This window comes from Bidens hawaiensis, unplaced genomic scaffold (genome assembly GCF_021521415.1).
Source record: "Bidens hawaiensis isolate Kalapana, Puna unplaced genomic scaffold, B.hawaiensis_p1.1 tig00014775_1, whole genome shotgun sequence".
In the NCBI taxonomy this organism is placed as follows: domain Eukaryota; kingdom Viridiplantae; phylum Streptophyta; class Magnoliopsida; order Asterales; family Asteraceae; genus Bidens; species Bidens hawaiensis.
Window position 1 is genome coordinate 315,541 of NW_027492302.1, and position 20,322 is coordinate 335,862.

The 20,322-nt window shown below is 34.5% G+C and overlaps 4 protein-coding genes across 4 annotated transcripts; 1 reads left to right on the forward strand and 3 right to left on the reverse strand.

The window, feature by feature from the left end:
* Positions 1–3,036, forward strand: LOC143547676 (uncharacterized). The gene is made up of 7 exons (XM_077039043.1): positions 1–393; positions 1,243–1,429; positions 1,499–1,749; positions 1,832–1,946; positions 2,137–2,229; positions 2,473–2,616; positions 2,726–3,036. The coding sequence occupies exons 1-7, from the start codon at positions 35–37 to the stop codon at positions 2,834–2,836; spliced, it is 1,260 nt and encodes a 419-aa protein (XP_076895158.1). The 5' UTR covers positions 1–34; the 3' UTR covers positions 2,837–3,036.
* Positions 3,037–4,498: 1,462 nt separating this feature from the next.
* On the reverse strand, positions 4,499–7,499 carry LOC143547677 (putative inactive purple acid phosphatase 1). The gene is made up of 12 exons (XM_077039044.1): positions 7,292–7,499; positions 7,130–7,221; positions 6,970–7,042; positions 6,757–6,879; positions 6,566–6,658; positions 6,299–6,428; positions 6,125–6,206; positions 5,927–6,062; positions 5,635–5,840; positions 5,429–5,554; positions 5,038–5,347; positions 4,499–4,842 (listed from the first exon to the last, which is right to left on the reverse strand). Exons 1-12 carry the CDS (start codon positions 7,472–7,474, stop codon positions 4,537–4,539), a joined length of 1,860 nt encoding a protein of 619 aa, XP_076895159.1. The 5' UTR covers positions 7,475–7,499; the 3' UTR covers positions 4,499–4,536.
* A 1,143-nt stretch (positions 7,500–8,642) lies between these two features.
* Positions 8,643–13,497, reverse strand: LOC143547685 (putative inactive purple acid phosphatase 27). The gene is made up of 12 exons (XM_077039048.1): positions 13,321–13,497; positions 11,898–11,989; positions 11,721–11,790; positions 11,431–11,553; positions 11,243–11,335; positions 11,040–11,169; positions 10,497–10,578; positions 10,297–10,429; positions 10,004–10,209; positions 9,673–9,798; positions 9,285–9,594; positions 8,643–9,125 (listed from the first exon to the last, which is right to left on the reverse strand). Exons 1-12 carry the CDS (start codon positions 13,495–13,497, stop codon positions 8,820–8,822), a joined length of 1,848 nt encoding a protein of 615 aa, XP_076895163.1. The 3' UTR covers positions 8,643–8,819.
* A 755-nt stretch (positions 13,498–14,252) lies between these two features.
* Positions 14,253–18,727, reverse strand: LOC143547686 (putative inactive purple acid phosphatase 27). Its single transcript, XM_077039049.1, has 11 exons — positions 18,494–18,727; positions 18,330–18,421; positions 18,169–18,238; positions 17,432–17,554; positions 17,268–17,360; positions 17,049–17,190; positions 16,870–16,951; positions 15,731–16,069; positions 15,497–15,622; positions 14,718–15,027; positions 14,253–14,558 (listed from the first exon to the last, which is right to left on the reverse strand). The coding sequence occupies exons 1-11, from the start codon at positions 18,725–18,727 to the stop codon at positions 14,253–14,255; spliced, it is 1,917 nt and encodes a 638-aa protein (XP_076895164.1).
* Positions 18,728–20,322: the final 1,595 nt, after the last annotated feature.

The window sequence follows — 20,322 nt, forward strand, 5'->3', positions numbered from 1 at the left end:
ATTCATTTACACGTGCCCAGGTGAACCGGTATCAATGGCGCCTCATGACATACGTCGTCCGTTCAAACGTCCGGCAATCTCCGACCAACAAAAACGCCGTGAGCTATCTCTACAACGGCAGGCTCAGCACCGGACCGAAGCTCAGCTCCAAGCCAGACGTCTGGCATCCTCCATCCTCTCCTTCCCTAACTCCGAACCTCAATCACTTCCCGAACCTATAGTCGAAGAACCAGATACTGAAACTGAAACTGAAACCGATGCCGGAGATATTAACGAAATTGACATCCGCCAAGCCGCTAAACTCAAAGGCTCTGAAGCTCGGCGGTGGTTCGCTAGTCAGCTTATGCTTCCCGAGTGGATGATCGATGTTCCTGATCGCCTCAGTGAAGACTGGTATGATTAATAATGATTAGGGCAAGATATTGTTGAATTGTTATAGAAGAACGCAGTTTAGATAATTAGGGCTCAATTGTTTGGTTAATAAGAAATTGCTGGCTTTGGTTATTATAGAAGAAGATCATTTAGATAATTAGGTATTAGGGCACATACTGTAGTTATAGACTTACAGTTGTAGCCAGTGTTGTAAAAGTTGATTTGGGCGGTTGAGTACTCGATATATGGTAGGGTGCCGAGGCGAGTTTATTCAACTCAGCTAATATTATTTGGAATCGGTCAAACTCGGACAAGTCTGATTTCGTTGTTTTTTACGGAGATACCTTGGAAGACGAGAATTAAATTATTACTATGGCTATAATATTAATATTAAGGAATGAATATCAGTTTTTGGATTGCTTCAGTATTGAAACATGCATCCTTTTGATTTATATGGATGTTCACGTAATTTTGTTATAAGTATTAATAAACTAATGATATTTGACATGTATATATTTTCCAAAAATTCATTTTATTATAATTTACCATGTCTGAGTCCCCATCTAGTCCGAGTACTCGCAACTCCCCCGTCGAGTGACCTGGCAATGCCTAGCGACTTCTGCAGTTATGGTTGTAGTTACATTTCTGTTGTAGCAGCTGTATGATGGTTGTTAATATGCTATTACTTTTCAGTTTTCATATATATATAGGAGACCTTTGTATTTTATTATTCATTCTAATTATTGATGATTTCATGCGCATTATAATATTACGTACCTGTCAATATTAGGGCTGCTAGACATACAAATTTTCAATTTTAATAGGGGGGAAATTTTGGTTACTCTTTCTTTTAATGAATTAAACCTGCAGGTATGTATTTGCAAGGCCTTCTGGAAAGCGGTGTTTCGTTGTTTCATCAAATGGGACAACTGTAAGCAGGCTACGAAACGGTTCTCTATTACATCGTTTTCCCTCTGCTCTACCTAATGGCGCCAAAACCAAAGATAGTTCCAGATCTGGTCAATCATATTGTATACTCGACTGCATATTTCACGAGGTATAATGATGTAAATCGGAATTTGTGCTTTTTGTTGCGATTGTGTTTATGCGTTTCTTATGATTGCAGTTGGATCAAACGTACTATGTGATAGACATGGTATGCTGGGCAGGAATCTCATTCTATGAATGCACTGCTGAGTTCAGATTCTTCTGGATGAACAGCAAGCTTGTTGAGTCAGGAGCTTGTGAGGCTCCCTCTACTTATCATAGATATAGATTTAGCCTCATTCCTGTTTACGCCTGTGATCATGAGGGCCTTCAAACAGCTTATACAGGCGCGGTACCTTATGTGAAAGATGGACTACTGTTTTATAACAAGTAAGCTTCTTAATGGATATATTTGTTTTTAAAAGTATGTTCTTGTATATATTAATGTTTCAATGTGATTTTTTTTATTTAGGCATGCACATTATCAAACAGGAAACACACCATTGGTGCTTGTGTGGAAGGATGAGAGTTGTAGTCAGTATGTTATTGATACAGATAACAAAGGACAAGTTCCAAATCAACAACAGGTAACACATGCTTTGCATTATTCCCTATGGATTAAACCTTTGGCAATTAGTAAATTGCTATGTGATATTTAGAATAAGAACACTGTCAAGATCACATACAGATGATCATGCCACCATTTATCTACATACTTCTGAGATCTGCATAATGCTACAATTTTTCAAGACTTATTTTTCTGTTTATCATGAAAAGGTGGTTTTGGAGCTACAAGATAATGGGCAACTGGTTACATCTGATGATCCGCCCGTCGTACTTGGATGCTTGAATGCAGCTTTCATACAAGAGGTTTGTGTTATTATTTATGAAGCATCAGTTCATTTATTAAAAAGGACGATGACCCATAAGCTAGAAGCTATGGGAAAATAATATGAACCAAAAAAGCTAAGTTGCCTTTATTATCTTTCAGTTTTACAACAAAAATGTTTGGCTTTAAGTTTTACAAAAACCATTCAGTTTTGACAATTCTGGTTAACTATTGTCAAATGTTTGTTTTTTACAAGATGACAAAAGATGTTTGCTGGTTTTCAGACAGGACTGCAATCGGGAAACCTTATACGATTTGCTGTTAATGATGGTGGATTAACATTTGTAAATGGGAAACTGGAGAAGGCTGATTTACACTACATAGGAAAGGTCCATCGTGCACGCGCTTTTGCTGATAGTTACTCCAAGGTAATTTGTTATTTGTTTTTTTTAAAAAGGGTTCATTTAGAAGTGATTGAGAGTTGAAGCCGGCATTTGAACATTTCTACACCTAAAGTGAAACTTAATTTATATGCAGATTGTATTCCAATATATGGTTCGTCATTCTCCTCTACGGATAGAGCATTTGTTTGCATCTATGGGAACACAAAGTGAGCAAGAGAGGAACGAGGTGGAAATGGTTGGTTGAAGGTTTGATTCTTAAATGTTTATACGCTATGCCACATTTTTAGTTGTGTCTACGTGGCAGTAGCGCGTTTAAACTGTTTGTATTATTATTATATTATTACAAGTAAAATCAAACCCTTACCAGCTGTAGATCTAGTTTCAATAATGGCAAGCTATCCGATCTCCACTGTGGCTCAACTCTGGCTATTCAACATCAACCAATGATCAGATCTCTGTGTGTTTATGTGTAGATGGTATATTTTTTAGGCCGGAAGGCATAAAAAGAAACCCCTTGCGTGTTTATGTGTGCTCACACATATAATAATTTGACCAAAGATCTGGAATTCTGGATTGCTAATCTAATTGCTGATAAATAATAAACATATGCCAAGTTCCATCCTTTCTTTTACCATAAAAGTGTGCTTCAAGAAATCCTGTAACCATCAGTTCAAGTTCAATTGCATTATTCTGATTTGGTGGGTGTTTGTATCGTCTAGTTTATATTAGTAAGGTGCTTTCTTTCAATGGTCTTCGGATCTAAGGGATAGTGATCCTGTATGTATTGCAAACACAACTGAAAACTATATTATTATGTCACGACGTCGTACTTGGAAGGCCTGCGCATGTCATTAGTAGAGGGCCATATTACGAATTAGTGGACTAATTATAAGGGCCATACTCCCAATCAGGGGTAAACGGGTAGTGCAAACATTTCTGTTGCACGAATATCTCTAATTGTTAAGGCTTTCTCATATAAGATATTGAATAACAAGTGAACCCAAACGATTTATCATAATTGAGTAAACGCGGTCTTTAAACATTTGACATATTAGAGACTTGGAGGGAAGGGGAGAGCTGGTTGACTTGTGTTTGAAGGAACGATCGTTACCCAAGGCCCAATTTTGAACGGCTACACACCCATCTAGTTGAAGACAAAATCAACTTTCATGTCAGGTTTTTAGCATTGGTCTTCACTTCTAAAGACAAAAGCCTTTACTGCCCAACTAGTGCTGGAATGGCCCAATTCTACATCAGTTTGAAGCTCTTTCCAATCGAGCTAAATTGTAATTTCATGAAAGAAGAAAAGAGACTCAAACTGAAAGTTCCATTGATGGAGATGAACTCTCATTTAAGATGCACACCAGCTTTTCTTTATTTGGCTGACAATTTTAGTCTATCTTTTTACAAATATGTCGATTTACGCCACTGATCGTTAGTAAAAAAAAGTCTGAATAAATAGATTCGGAAAATTACGGGTCAAATGAACCAATGCATCAAAGTTACTCAATGTTCCATTCTTGGTGTGTAAAAGCATTAAAACTTGTTAAATCATTTTATTTTAGAAAATATATATTATTTGCTGAAATAATATCCAACCTATTGTGTATGATTCCTAAGAGAGGGTATAAGAAACCACAACCCATATGTAATAAAAGCATCTCAGATTTTAACTTGTTAAACAAAAGTTTTGGGCACGTTATAAAGTGATTGATGCTAGGTTTAAGTGATTTTCACAATACATCAACATCATATCCATGGCAATGCCAAATGTGTGGATTTTCACCATACAAGCATATAGACAAATATACAAGTCTAAACACAAAAGATTTAAAAAGATACTAAGTTAAAGAAAAGGAAACATAACATTTTCTCATTATTTTAGCATTGGTCTATGGACAAGACATTACACAATAAAAACACATTGAAACATTTTACCAACATTTAGGATCCCTCAATAGTAGGTTCACACCCATCATGTACACACGCCAACACATCTCTGTAGTCTCTTGAGACGGTGAATGAATCATACACCTTCCCATCGCTGCTCTTCTTGTATTCAAACAAGAGTGACGATTTATTAAAAGCAGTCATTTTCACAAACCCAAAATCATAATCCTTGTGAAGACTCCACGTGGTATTAATGTCACTAAAATTCGACAAATGAGCCCCGCCCCCACCTACTACAATATGTATTGTCCCATTCACCGGTCCAGAATAATGAAACTTTTCAGAGCTCATACATTTTTCCTAACCAACACCACAAAAAATCAAAAATTGTAATCTAAATAAATACTGAATAATCAAATAACCAATTCCGGAATGCAAATCCAAACACTTGAGACCCTCTGTTAGAGGCCTCGGGTTTGAATCCAGCTTCCATTGATTATCTGCATTTGATCCCCTTAAAGGTATTGGTGGAGTCCACAAGATTAAGTATTGTACCTCATAAACCGGGCAAGATCTTTCATAGTTATGAACATGACCATAAATCGCAATGTCCACTTTATATTTCTGCCACAGCTTCTGCAAATTCTCTCGTCCTAGCGGCTCAGCAAACGAGCCTGTGAGTGCATAATAAAAATCCGAAGAGTAACCAAGCACACGATGAGCTGCAAATATAAGCCACGGTTGGTTTTTCCGGTCCAATGATGCAAGACATTTCTCAATAAACTTGTATTGTTCACTTCCTTCCCTCCAATCATGTTCGGTGTCCGCTACACAAAAACGAAACATTCCATAATCAACCGAATACCTGCAAAAACAATCAAAACGATCTCATTATATTGAATCATTGGATAATAGGATAGATATTCAAATATTGGACTTTTGTTACCAAAATTTTGCTCTATTTTCAGCAGGGACATAAAATGTGGTCTCGGCTGGGACACCGCATTCACCACCCGAGTCATTACCATCATAAAAAGATCCACTTCCAGGCACGTCACGTTCATGATTACCACTACACGAATATGTTACAAAATGTTGATACATGATTGAAACATATGTAAAATTTGAATAAAAGGTTAAAGTTAAACGAACCTTGCAATCATATATGGCACAACCGATGCAATGGGTTCGACTTGTGATGTAAATTGGTCCCATTGTGAAATGTATCCGTTTGAATAAACGATATCGCCTATGTGGAATACAGCATCTATGTTGTTAATGTCTTTAATCAGCTGGTCAGTGGTGTTTAGTGAACCAGGTTGGTAGTTATTGTACTCGTCGGATCCGTCACGTTCTGCCTGAAACATATATTATAAATATAAACTTAGATTTAACTAAAGTACTTATATTATGAAAAGTTTTGGATTTAACTTTACGTCTTTACCTTCCCTAAGTCACCAAATATAATCACACGTTGTAACGACTCCTGTCCCGGGTAAGGAGGCGATGTGAACGAATACTTCTTCTTGCTCCAAATGTATGTACCATTAACTAGTTTATGTCCCACTTTGTAAAAATACCTACAATTTGAAATCAAAATTATAATATATATGATCAACTAGCAACAAATATAAATATTTACTTGGTATTCGGCCACAAATCTTTTAAGAAACTTGTATGTATAAAACCAGGATCGCGCCAGCCAACTGTCCTTGCGGGTGAATCTGTAGAAAATCCCAAATTTACAATCTAAGAATCATAATAACCTAGTTTATCAAAACTACCTAAAATTCATAGTTTATTAAAATGAACATACCACACATGCTATTTCGATGATATGTTAGTGTTCCCGCAAAAGAAAGCATGGGTCGTTCACCAATGACTCCCCACAAGACAACTGGAGTTGCCTCGTTTATGTTGTAACCACTTGTCCACGTTACTGTCATCTACATTAACATCAAAAATACATAGAACAATAAGAATATAAAACAAGTATATTTATAATAGATTAAACTTAGCAGGGTATTTGTGGGGTCCGCAGATGAAGTTTAATATGATGTAAAACCGCATTTGCAAGACTTACTTCATTCCAAGATTTTCCTAGTGCGAGGCGTGGATAAAGAGGTGCTTTGGGATTTGCAAACGAAATGAAGTTTGAATACGCCACTAATTTTGGCTGCAAATAAGAAAACATAACAATACTCATAAGAATCAATCACATTATAAGTTTATAACTAAACAAAACATTATTCAAATTACATGGTAGATACATACATTTGACAATCCACCAGAAAACAAGGCAAACGAGAAATCGGCCCGTTGATTGATTATCTGAAACCTTAAGGTACTTTTGCCTGTTTTCGTGTATCCAGGATTCGAGTAATTTGCAAATGTGTACTGTGAAGAAGTTAAGTAAACATTAAACTCAAATAAATTTAATATTTTTCAAAATGTTATAAAACATGCAATTGAAAGAATTAATCTCACTTTTATTGGAGCAGAGCATATGTATGGAACCTGCTGCTTATTATCATCACTTTCATAGTAACAAGTGGATGCACTGCATTATTATAACATCTTAATTTAATCTTAATTAAAATTAAAAACTAAAATGTTATTAAATACATGATAATCAACACAAACTTACTTGAATATAGCTGGAGAAAATACTCCAATCCAATCATCATTAGACGGTTTCGGATGTTTAAGCTCCACAGTCACTCTTTCAACATCCTTACCCTTCATCATATTAACAACTAATCATTATCATTTTCAATCACACAAACAATAATAATATATCAACTTTTACCTTGAGGCCAAGAACAGTAGGGTGAGCCTTAATGGATGCCTCATCATGAAGAGCAAGAACCGATCGGTGAATAGCGATTTTCGACAAGGGTTGTTCGGTGATCGGGTAATCATCTTTGATGACATGGGCTGATGCTAAAAGTAAAACAATGTAAAATGATAATATTGTATATAGGATCTTCATTGTGGCAGGATTGCAGGCAAGAATATAATATGGTTTATTTGTTTGTATTTAATGGGATTTGATTTGGGAAGATTCGAAGAGATATCCGGCCTGTAGTGAACTTCGTAAAAGTCAAGAGAGATTGATGGCGAGTGATCCAAAACGTTAACTTGACTAGCTTGGATTAATAAGTCATCTTATTTAGTTGTTTGTTTATTATACTTTAGTTTGGACTTTAGAGAACGTGAGAATCTTTGAACTCTGATATATGGCCAATTATTAGTTTATTACGGAGAGTCAGTCAATTTTGGACTCTTTCGTTATCAGGAAAATAAACTCCGTACTAAAATAAACTTTCTAACTACTTTTTTACAAAAATAATAAACTTTCTAACTACTTTTTACAAAAATAATAAACTTCTAACTACTTTTGAGTTATCAACTTACAAAAATAAACTTCTAATTGCTACTTTAATGAAGTTCATGTTTTTTTAAAAAAAATGTTATAAATGGTGTTAGGTTATAAATGGTGTTAGGTTATAATGTTATAAATTTTGCAGTTAGACTTCAAATTTCGGTTTATTTGAATCATGTCATTATCCGAACCGAATTCTGAATTTGAATGGAATTCAAATATCTCGAACCTAACCGATTTAAATAACCTAAATTCTAATCGGGTTTTATGAATTTATTTGAATTTGAATTCAGTTTTAAAATTTTCAAATTCGAATAACCTATAAACGGATTTGGTAATCGCTCCTAACGATCATCTGGTTTTTAATATTTCACGAACGGTCCGATATGAGTCGAGTAGCCTATCATTTACTCGTTGACCCGCCTTGTTTTCAAAACATCCTATATTTTGATTTATCTTATAAAACTTTGAAATTTCAAGTTTATAATTATGGTTTACTTTTATGATTTAAGTAGGTTATGTTGATTAAACAAAAGATTGAGTTCAATAATAATTATACTCTGCTAAAATAAATAAATAAATAAATAAGAACTTTAAGTGATAGGGATATTAGTAAATATCGTTTTGGGTTAAAACACAATTCTTTATGTGTAATATCACATGTTCTCAATTATCAATAGTTAGTAAGTTAATATACATATACTCTCAGTTAAAACACATCAAACATGAGGTAGATCAAGATCAAGCCTCATGGTGAATCATCGAACGCGGAAGTGTCAGTTGTTTACAACTAGGGAATTAAACTATATATACATTTTTTAAAGTAAAGCGATTTTGTGTTTGAGCTCATGTAAAGTTGAATAGCACATTCACATGTTTAATATTTTGAGTCATAAAATCAAGCGTGTACGTTACAACAAGTAGAAAATTTATTCCCCTAAAATTCGATTTACTAGTTTGCCAAAGTGGTTGCTTCACAACCATCTTGTACACATGCCAACACATCTCTATAGTCCCTTGAGATTGTGAAGTTATCATAAACTTCTCCATCAATACTCTTCTTGTACTCGAATAAAAGTGATGAGTGGTTAAAAGCAGTTAGTTTCACAAAACCCCAATCGTGATCTTTATACAAACTCCAATGTGTATTAATCTCAGTGTAATTCGACAACGGACTCCCTCCACCGCCCACCACAACATGAATTGTCCCGTTCACAATACCAGAATAATCATATATTTCCGAGTTAACACATTGATTCTACATATACAATAATAAATAGTCAATATTCTTGAGAGTAAATTACCCAGATTTTGCATTTAATGAGGTTATATCATGTTTCATTATTTCTTTTTAAAAAGTTACATGTATTCTTGATTTATTAACAAGTATCGGTTATTGAAGAAGGAAAAGTAGTACCTGATATATAGGGCAAGTTCTTTCATAGTTATGATCATGCCCATAAAATGCAATGTCCACCTTATATTTTTGCCATAATTTTTGCAAGTGTGCTCTACCCATGGGCTCTTCAAATGCACTCTCATTGGCTAACCTCCTATTTGATGAATAACCGAGAACACGGTGAGCTGCAAATATCAACCATGGCTGTTTTTGTCTATCAACTGATGCTAAGCATTTCTCTATCCATGAATATTGTTCCGAACCCTCCCTCCAATCATGCTCTGAATCTGCTATACAGAAGTGAAACATTCCATAATCCGTTGAGTACCTGTAAATATTCTAAAAGTTTGAGTCAAAAATCAAAACACAACTAATTTGTTCGAAAAAAATATATATATGTTTTTACCATAGTTTAGCTCTGTTATCTGAAGGAACGTAGTACATGGTCTCGGCTGGCACACCACACTCCCCACCTGAATCCGGAGTGTCAAAGAAAGATCCAGAATTGGGAAAATCACGCTCATGGTTACCACTGTGGGATGCATAAAAAAATTTACACTAAATGAAAGATTTCTCATATAAGTTCATCATCTATGCTTGATGTATAAGGAGCTTTATGACTTACATAAGCTTCGAGAACTTTATTTTCTAGCCCATATACAACTATACAACCCTTAAAAATTGTATAATTTGATAATTGGTACAATTTTATTCATAAGAGATACATATATACGAACCTTGCAATCATATACGGTTTTGTTGATGAAATGGGCTCAATTTGTGCAGTGAATTGATCCCATTGTGAGAGAAATCCATTTGCATATGCCAAATTTCCTAAATGGAAAACTATATCATAGTTTTTAAGGTCATTGATTAATTGGTCTGTAGTAATCAGCGATCCTGGCTGATAGTTGGCATACTCGTTTGAGCCATCGCGTTCGGCCTAGTATGATGATAGCATAACTATGAGAAAAAAAATTTAATATAAAATTTGTTTCTTTTCTTTCTATCAATTTTTTGTTGATTATACCTTTCCCATGTCTCCAAATATTATAACACGCTGCAACGAGTGTTGACCTGGATACGGTGATGATTTAAATGAATATACTTTACTCCAAATAGTTTGTTCATTTTTCAGAAGATGCCCCATGCGGTATTCATATCTGAAAACATTTTTATACACAAATGAAGATGAAAATATCGATCTGAAAGTATAAAGATCAGACGTACATGGTGTCGGGCCACAGTTCTTTTAAGAAACTAGTGTGGATAAAACCAGGGTCACGCCATCCAGTAGTACGTGCAGGCACACCTATACAACCATTAAAATGTAAGTTTACTATTGCCACATTTTAATTTAACATATGTTATAGGGTTGTTCGCGGTCTGGTGAGGCCTATTTTACCAGAAGAAATCACTAACCACAATTTTGGGAAGTAACATATCAAATCGACCGGTTTTACCACTTGGTGATTTGAGCCAATTTGTATAATTTATTTTTCATGATCATTAGTTTTCAATTAAAAAAATTTCAATGATAAAGAAAATTCATGAATATAATGCATATACATAACTACATATTTCATAAATGAAAAAAAATATATACATATACTAGTAAAAGTTAAACGATCGATTCAAGGTTCCAAATCAGACCAAACCGTTAGAACTTATTAATAGACCATGAAAAAAATGGATCTCAAACCGGCCAACTTGCTTCAGTTTGGGCGGTTTGGCCGGCTTATAAACACCAGTCTCTATAAGATGACAACATACCACACATGCTACCACGGGTGAAGGTCAATGTTCCAGCCGGAGAAAGCTTTTTGTTATGGCCCTTCCTACCCCACTCAACAAGCGGTGTAGCTTCATAAATGTTATAGCCACTAGTCCACGTTACTGTCATCTACACAACCACATAACATAGGACATCTTAAATATAAAGAACAAAATAGAACAAAACGCACAAGTGAATGTACCTCGTCCCAAGCCTTTCCATGAGCAAGACGAGGATACAGAGGGACCTTCGGGTTTGCGAATGATATAGGGTCTGAAACAGCCACCAACTTTGGCTGTGATTCCAAAAACATAAGTAAATGTATGTTTTAAAACTATTGTAATTGAATAAATCACAAATGTGACGGAGCTAAATAATGACTCAACTCACATTTTCGAATCCTCCTGTAAACAACGCAAATGAGAAATCTGCACGTTGGTTAATAATCTGAAAGCTCAGTGTTGCTTTTCCTCTATGAACATAATCAACAGTAGAGTGGTTTGCAAATTTATACTGTTACAAAAACATGTTTCATGTTATTATTTAGTATTAACAAACAAATACTTTTATACGTGTATTATATGGTTCTCGTGGTTCTCTATTTAATTCAGTACCCTAATTTAACGTGCCCCGACAAACATAAAACTAAAACCGACTCCAAGATTTATGGTATCTCTCACCTTTATAGGGGATGTGCATATATATGGAGCCTCCGACTGATTACGGGTTTCTGGGTAACAATCTGATGAACTATCACATTTATGATCATGTGTTAGAATTTGTTTTAAAAATATTCACAAGATGCAAGCATTTAAAGAAGTATTATAGGAGTTGATATGTAAGATATGATTAATTACCTGAAATTGGCGGGTGAAAAAACGCCAACCCAGTCATCGATTGTCGGTTCGGGGTACTCAAGATTTACGTTGATCCATTCAGTATCTTCACCCTATACATGGGCATATCAACAGTTATGAGGTATTGTACCAATTACATGTTTATGGTTACTTATTAACACATACTATTAATCAAAAATTTGTTATAATATATAATGGTACTCAATTATATGAGACATCGAACGCAATGTATACTTTATAATAGACTGTTCTAAAATATTTCAAATATTTTTTCATGTATGTTTGTTTACCATGAACAAAAATGACCTTATTATTCAACGAACGAACATGAATAATAAAAGTGTTTCCTTTCGTTTAAATGTTAGTGCTTGAACGTTCAATAAAACTTATACAACCGAACATTGAACAAAGGGGTTGATATTGGTTTGATTAATTCATAACTCAACTTTTAACTGTTTTAGTATGAAAGATTAAAAGTAAAAAAAACTCTCTAACCGTATCTTAGAAAAATTCTTTTAAGAAAAACACCATTGGTCTTAAACACGTCAGACGTATATCAATAATTCCTTCATAAGAGCCCCCAGAGTAACGAACAATCAATTGTTATACAAAATTTCTTAAAACATCAAATTCACGTTTATATATTAACTTATAATAAAGTTGTTTTATATTTCCATGTCGTGAGTGTAAAATGTAGAACAGAACTTCACAGGTTGTAATGATCAAAAGAGATTATAGTGTGTGCGAGTTAGGATTGTTCAAAAGTTCGTGCCCCGAAGATAGTTCGTGTAGCTCGTTTAAAATATTCCCAAATGTTATTGTTTATACATTATAACTCAAATAATATATAGTCCAGTCTATCCTTTGAAGCCCTGATTGTACACTAATCTAAGCTTGTTGAATAGCTCATTTGACTCGTACGAAATCTGTGTTTAAATGTTTGCATTTTTGTAAGAAAATAGTATTATAATTGAAAGTGAAAAAACAAGCAGACCCAAGCATTTTACGAGCTAGCCGCCAGGCTTGAACTCAAATTTCAGCTTGCTAAGAATAACCTAGTTGAACTCAGCTGGCTTGCTTAACCTCGAGCCATGACGCAAGCTAAAGCTGGCTTGGCTCGCTCTTTAAGCAACCCTGGTATGAGTAACGAAGTTCATATAACAATTCCCGATGTACGTTGTGTAAATAATTTAAGTGAAAAATATGTAATTAATGAGGCGATACTTTTCGTGGTTGTAACAAAAAAAACTTATAAACATAGTTACCAACTTACTACTAATTTATTGATACTTCTTTTATGTGACTGATTAATCTACAATTCCTAGGCTTAGTTCTATAACGTACCAGTTATATCCATAACACCACCAATAAAACTTACTAGAATTATAATGAGTAAAAAAAGATTAAGAAAACATTTTCTTACATCAGACCCGAGAAGAGAAGGGTTAGCACGAATGGAAGCTGATTCATGGAGAGCAATGACAACTTTATGAATGGAGATTTTAGCTAATGGCTGTTCACCAATTGGACCATGACCAACTCCATAAACGACATCATTTGAGACCCAAAACAAGAACAACATGAGAATAAGATTACTCATTATACACATTTTATTTTATCAAACACTTTAGTACGTCTCCAAAAGACAAAAGACCTTTTGTTTATTTATAGGTGGTAATCGCAAAGTCATATAATGCTCAATAATATTGTGATGAAAAATATTATATATTTTAAAGATTGTTAATGATCAAGTGGTTAGGCAATGTGATCCAGCATCCAAAAATGCAAAAAATAAAAAATATTTCTAGTAGTGAGAATTTCCCTCCCACACTAGGATAAAAGCGATTTAATATTTAACATCCTGTCTTGACTAGTATTAAACAAAGGAATCATGTAAAGCATAATTGATCAAGTTATCAACTTCAAGCAAATGGCAAGGGTTCCTTATGGCCCGGAAATCTCACCCCCCCCCCCCCCCTTCTTTCCCTTTTCTCAGTAGGTGTAAATTTATCTGCTTTCATCAGAAACATTTTATACATACTATAAATTTAGCTGTTATAGTCCGAATATACCTGTTTTGGTCCAAGCTTTGCCACTGACTTCAACATAATTTTGGACGGACAACTGAATTATAAGTGAAAACCACAAATGAAATTTTTTGTATATATAAAAAATAACAAAACAAAAGGGCATGATATAATTTCAAACGAGCAAAATATTTATCGTCAAACTTCTTCGAAAAGTTAATTACATTATTACCACAAAAAGAATATATTTATTCTAAAATAGAACACCATGAATCATGGCACAAGCGCTTAAGAATGCTCCGTTTATAACTGTCAACAGAATTGGAACCTAAGTTGCAAGTGTAGTAGGCTCGCAACCATCATGAACACAAGCCAACACATCTCCATACTCTCTTGTGATGGTGAACGAGTCATAAACTTCTCCGTCACTGCTTTTCTTGTATTCCATAAGTAGTGATGACTTATTAAATGCGGTTAGTTTTACAAACCCGTAATCATGATCTTTGTGAATGCTCCAAACTGTTTCCAACTCCGAGAAAGAAGACAAATGACTCCCTCCACCACCGGCAATTATATGAATTGTCCCGTTCACTGTGCCTGAGTAGTCAGATTTCTCATCGTTCACACATTGATTCTATGAACAATGTGATAAAAGGTTTGTTAGATAAAGGTCACATAAACAGTCAAATATGTTGAGTAACAATTTTAGTTGAATTTTTAAACTATTTGATATAAGAAAGAATTTGAACTTAATTATAAGTACTATTTTTAAGTTGTTTTCAAACCAAGGTACCTGATAAATGGGGCAAACTCTTTCATACTGATGAACATGGCCGAAGATTGCGATATCAACCTTGTACTTTTGCCACAATTGTTGCAAGTGTTCTCGGCCCATGGGCTCCTCAAACGAGCCCTCAAGCCCGTACCAGTCGTTTGACGAATACCCAAGAACACGATGAGCCGCAAAAATAAGCCATGGTTGTTTATGCCTATTGGCTGATGCCAAACAATTTTCTATAAATCTATATTGTTCTGTACCGATCCTCCAATCATGCTCGGTATCGGCTACACAAAAATGAAACATCCCATAATCCGTCGAGTACCTAAGAAATGATCAGACCATAGTGTTGTTACCGGATAATGTATCAAAACTATTATAAAGACCCTTAAAACTGCTTTGATTTGTAACTTATACATGGTCATCAATAAAGGGAAAAAATGTGTATTAAGAAAAAAAAGTAACCTTTGGTCCCAAAAGGTAAAAAAAGAAAATTTGAAAACCAAACACCGTCAACTGATGGATGTAGCAACCTTTGGTCACCAATATCATTTTTTATTTTATATAATTATATATGACACAGGGCAACATATAATTGGAAACTTAATAAAAAAAAATGGTTTATGAATGCGTAGTTACTAGTTAGATTGGGTTGTTTAGGTTGAGTATGCGGAAGAGAGAAAAATTAATTTATTTTACTTTTTTTGAACGACAGTTTATTTTAATAATTAATGCGTTACGACTCATGAACGGAAATAGTCTAATAGCAATGCACGTATATATTAGTGAAATACCAAAATTTTGCTCGGTTTTCCACAGGAACGTAGAACAATGTCTCGGCTGGCACGCCACACTCGCCGCCCGAATCGTCAGTGTCGTAAAATGATCCACTGTTTGGCCAATCACGTTCATGATTTCCACTGAAAGACCAAATACGCACAAAACAAAAGATCTATAGTTTATGACCTTTTTTAAGATTACCTAAAAGTTCTAACTTAATAAATTTAAACAGGCCAAAAATTACTAACCTGGCAACCATATAAGGGACTTTTGAAGTAATGGGCTCCATTTGGGCCAAAAACTGATCCCATTGAGAGATGTATCCATTCGCATACGACATGTCTCCTATGTGCAAAACCATATCGAAATTTCCCAAATCTTTTATGAGTGTGTCCGTTGTATTGAGTGCACCGGGATGCTTGTTGCTATACGCGTTAGCGCCATCGCGTTCTCCTTTCCCCATATCTCCAAATATTATTACGTGTTGTAATGAGTCTTGGCCGGGGTAGGGTGATGCTTTGAACGAGTACGTCTTGCTCCAAACATACTCACCGTTTTGTAACATATGACCCATTCGGTACATGTACCTAAAAACGATTACAATCAATATTAATTAAATCCGTTGTAAGCCAACTCTTACTTGGACCAGCTAGAAAGAAGAAGACATGACAAAAGATACAAACACGTAAATCAAAGATCGGTTTTAAGTACGCATTTAGTTACTTACGCCTTCATAGTAAGATTTGTTTGACATTTTGTCGATTCTCAGATTTGGCAATACTTGCTAATTTAGAATTCACTATAAAAGGTAACTTATGTAATGTTTTGGGGGGTGTAGTAATCAATCAACTTTCCTAAATTCGTTTACTAGGATAATGGCCCGTGTTACACTTGGGTGGAAAATATTTCAAACGTTATATATATATATATATATATATATATATATATATGTAGGTATCATAAAAATATTTTACATATTTCTCTGCAAAACCTATAAATGGTGGAATGAGAACTTGTTATACAAATCATTGAATTGCTAATAGTAATACTAAAAAAGGAAACACAAAATCAGCTATAAATAATTAATTGTGGTCAAAATCGGTTTTTAAATCATTTGAAAGAAAATAGTTGGTTATGATTATAGAAAACATTAATTAATGAGGTCACTTATGATTCTAGAAAACATTAATTAGTGAACTATGTGACAATTCTATAGATGAAAACCGGATAACTTGGAAGCCTATGTGGACACATACTAGTTGAAAGTACGTGAATATCTTGTATTCTTTAATAGTATAGTAAGATATTTTATTGTTTTGAATCCATGTTATGAGACCAATGGATCGAAGTAATTTAAAACATTTAGGAGTTGAATTAGGTAACATACTCCATGTTTGGCCAAAGATTCTTTAAGAAAGCCGTGTGTATGAAGCCTGGATCACGCCATCCTACACTACGTGCTGCTCCTCCTGCACATATAAAGATTGTGCTTGATACATACGACGACGTAGGAAATGGAAAAATGATCAAATTTTTGGACGAAGAAGAGGAAGACGAGATTGTTACCACACATGTCATTTTGAATGAATGTTAGTGTTCCAGCGGGTGAACGCGATTGTGATTGTGTTTGGTGATGACCCTTCATACCCCATCCAACAAATGGCACAGCTTCATCTATGCTGTAGCCGCTCGACCATGTTACCGTCATCTTTTCAAACACCATGCTATAGGATTATATATATGTGGGATTTATTTTTTCGAAATTAAAAGTTGAAACTAACTCACCTCATCCCAAGACTTTCCATGAGCAAGGCGTGGATAAAGAGGCGCTTTCGGGTTTGCAAATGTTATAGTATTCGACACTGCTTTTAGTTTTGGCTGCAATTTTATGATATTTGAGTTGGTAAACCATAACTTGATATGGGCAGCAGGAAAACACCAACAAGTACCTTTGACAAGCCACCTGAGAACAATGCAAAAGAGAAATCGGCACGTTGGTTTATGATCTGCAACCTTAGTGAACTTTTCCCCGATTTCATGTAATTAGGATTTCCGTAGCTTACGTTCATGAACTGTGATTAAAACATTTATCTTCAATTTGTTTCAATGGAAAACAGAAAATTATACTTAAAGATGATAGTATTTATAATGAGGGAAACAAAGTAACAAACGAACAATGTTTGGTTACTTGTTGAAACTCTGGCCATAATAACCGGATAACAATAAAATAACCAAAATATCCATTTGGCCTATCAAATAAACTAAGTGTTCATTAATTCATAATATCCATCCTCAATTTCGTCGACCCTCTCCATTTTTAATCATTGGCGATGAGATTTTAGTCAACAAGATTCTGCCACATATCATAAAAATATAGGGTCGGTAGTTTAAAAAAACAAACCATTTATCGGTATCCGACGAGATTTTTTTGACTTCCAACGAGATTTTTGAAAAAATTAATGACAGAATCTAATTGTTAAAAATCTCATTGACTCGTGGAGTAATGATTAAATTGACGAGATTTAGGGGTGAACATTTTGGGAACAAGATGGTCAAGTGGACGTTTTCTTGACTTTAACCATTCAAAATAAACATTTTGGTCATTTTCCCTTAGAATAGAAAATAGCCCCATTGTTTTATTGGGATATATTTCTTATTATAACCATTTGAAAAATAAAAATGTCACCTTTATAGGAGATGAACATATATATGGAGATTGTATTCTTGTATAATCTTCAAAGGAACAAGTTGATCCACTGCCAATGCAACATGATTAGTTATATACTTATATCACACACTTTCACCAACAAAATTAAGCACAAATAAAATTAATTTAAGCAACTTTACTTGAATTTTGCTGGTGAAAAAACAGCAACCCAATCATCAGCCGATGGTTCAGGATGGTCAACTTGGATGGTAACCCATTCAGTATCCTCACCCTTAAAAAAATTAAATTAACTTTTAATATCCTAAACAAGTTAATTATGCATAAAGATATGCCTGGTACGTACCTTTAAGCCAAGAACATGAGGTGAAGCCTCAACGGAGGCATTTTCGTGGAGGTCTAAAACCGCCTCGTAGATTGCAATATCCGCTAGTGGTTGTTCGTTAAATTTGGTAGAACCGCCTTGGCGGTGGCCGCCCGCTAGTGTTTGATAATGATGAGATGAAGCATAGGTTAATGTAATGGAAATAAACAAAGTTAAATATGGTGCAAAAAATAAACATTGAAAATGAATGTTCATGCTGTGTCTGTTGAATGAAGAAACGAGCATAAGGTGAATAAATATTTGAAATGGCTACATGCATAATTTATAGAGAGTTATTAACATGCAGCGTTCGATCCATAAATTTGACTCCTTGCATTATGCTCTTCTGAATAATGAGGGCACCTCAAACGATAATTAAACAATTAAAAAAGTAAAAAGAACAAATAGATAGCATCGAAGAAAAGAATAAAGATAGGATCAACGGAGGGTAAAGTGATCTTGACATTACTTTATGGCTTTCAGCCTCCGGCAGCAGTGGCGGATCTAAAACAAAATCTCTAAGGTCACGTTTAAATTTACCTTTTAATGTGTTTCATACAATATAAACAAAACAAAAATAGAAACACAATAATAAATAAATTTAAACACATGGGTTGCAGATATCTCCTCTTTGATTTTTGAAAGCAAGAAATCAAATAATTACCTCTTCTTTTACTTTATCAAATAAACAATATTTCGAGCACTCAACTTAAAGCATTGTTTAACTACTCATCCTCAATTCGATTGCGCAAACCCGTCTTGATAAGTTTATTTTTTTAGAAAAACACATTTCAACGGTTGGGGCGGTAAAAACAATGCGAGTTTCAATATTCGGTAAACCAGAAAGCACTCCACTTTTCCTTTGGTTTATCTAATATTGAAGCTAGCGTTGGTTTTACACTACAACCGTTGAAATGTGTTTTTTAAGGGAAGTTTATCAATACGGGTTTGCACAATCAAATAGGTGAAGAGTATTTAAACAATGTTTTAACTTGTATGGTCGAAAGAGAAACGTTTGGTAAAAAAATAAAAAGTTGTAATGGCTCGATTTCTAGCTTTAAAAAACCGAATAGGAGAAATATGTACCCCGTGTGTTTAAATTTATTTATTAATGATTTTTGTTTCGTTTACATTGTATGAAATACGATAAAAAAATTTTAACTTTAAATTAAACAACGAACATAAAACAAACTAGGTTTATACCCGTCCGGTGGACGGGTTGTTTAATGTCATAATAACAAACTAACTTTCTACACACTTTAAATAAAAACATTGTTTGTTTTAAATAAAAGTACAATCGTATCTTATGAGTGTAAAAGGATAACGAACTTTATTAAAAGAAATACAATGCAATGAAATTCAGTACAACAATTGTACAGACCTACATACATTCATGCATACTAAGATCGCATATGGGTTATGTTTTGGACAAAAATCTGTTAAGGATCAAGTATCCAAATTCATAAATGTGAGGTAAGGTGCTAACTCGATAATATCGAATGAGTAATCGTAATCGGGGTGAACACAGTGATTTGATCACGAGGGAAAAAAGCCCTTAACCAAGATAGTCTTACTTCGGTCAAAACTTATCGAGGTAATCGTTGGTAAAATAGCTCCGGTCAAGGATTAATTGGATAATCTTTGGTCGAAGTATTTTAGTCAATGATCAACAAGGTAACCTTTGGTCGATGAGTATATAGTTATTGTGGTCTCCGGCACAAAAAACCCTCGGACGGTGAAAACTATCACCGTCAATTATATTGATAAACAAAAGGTGGTTACAAGTGCGATGGAGTATATGATCGAGATTA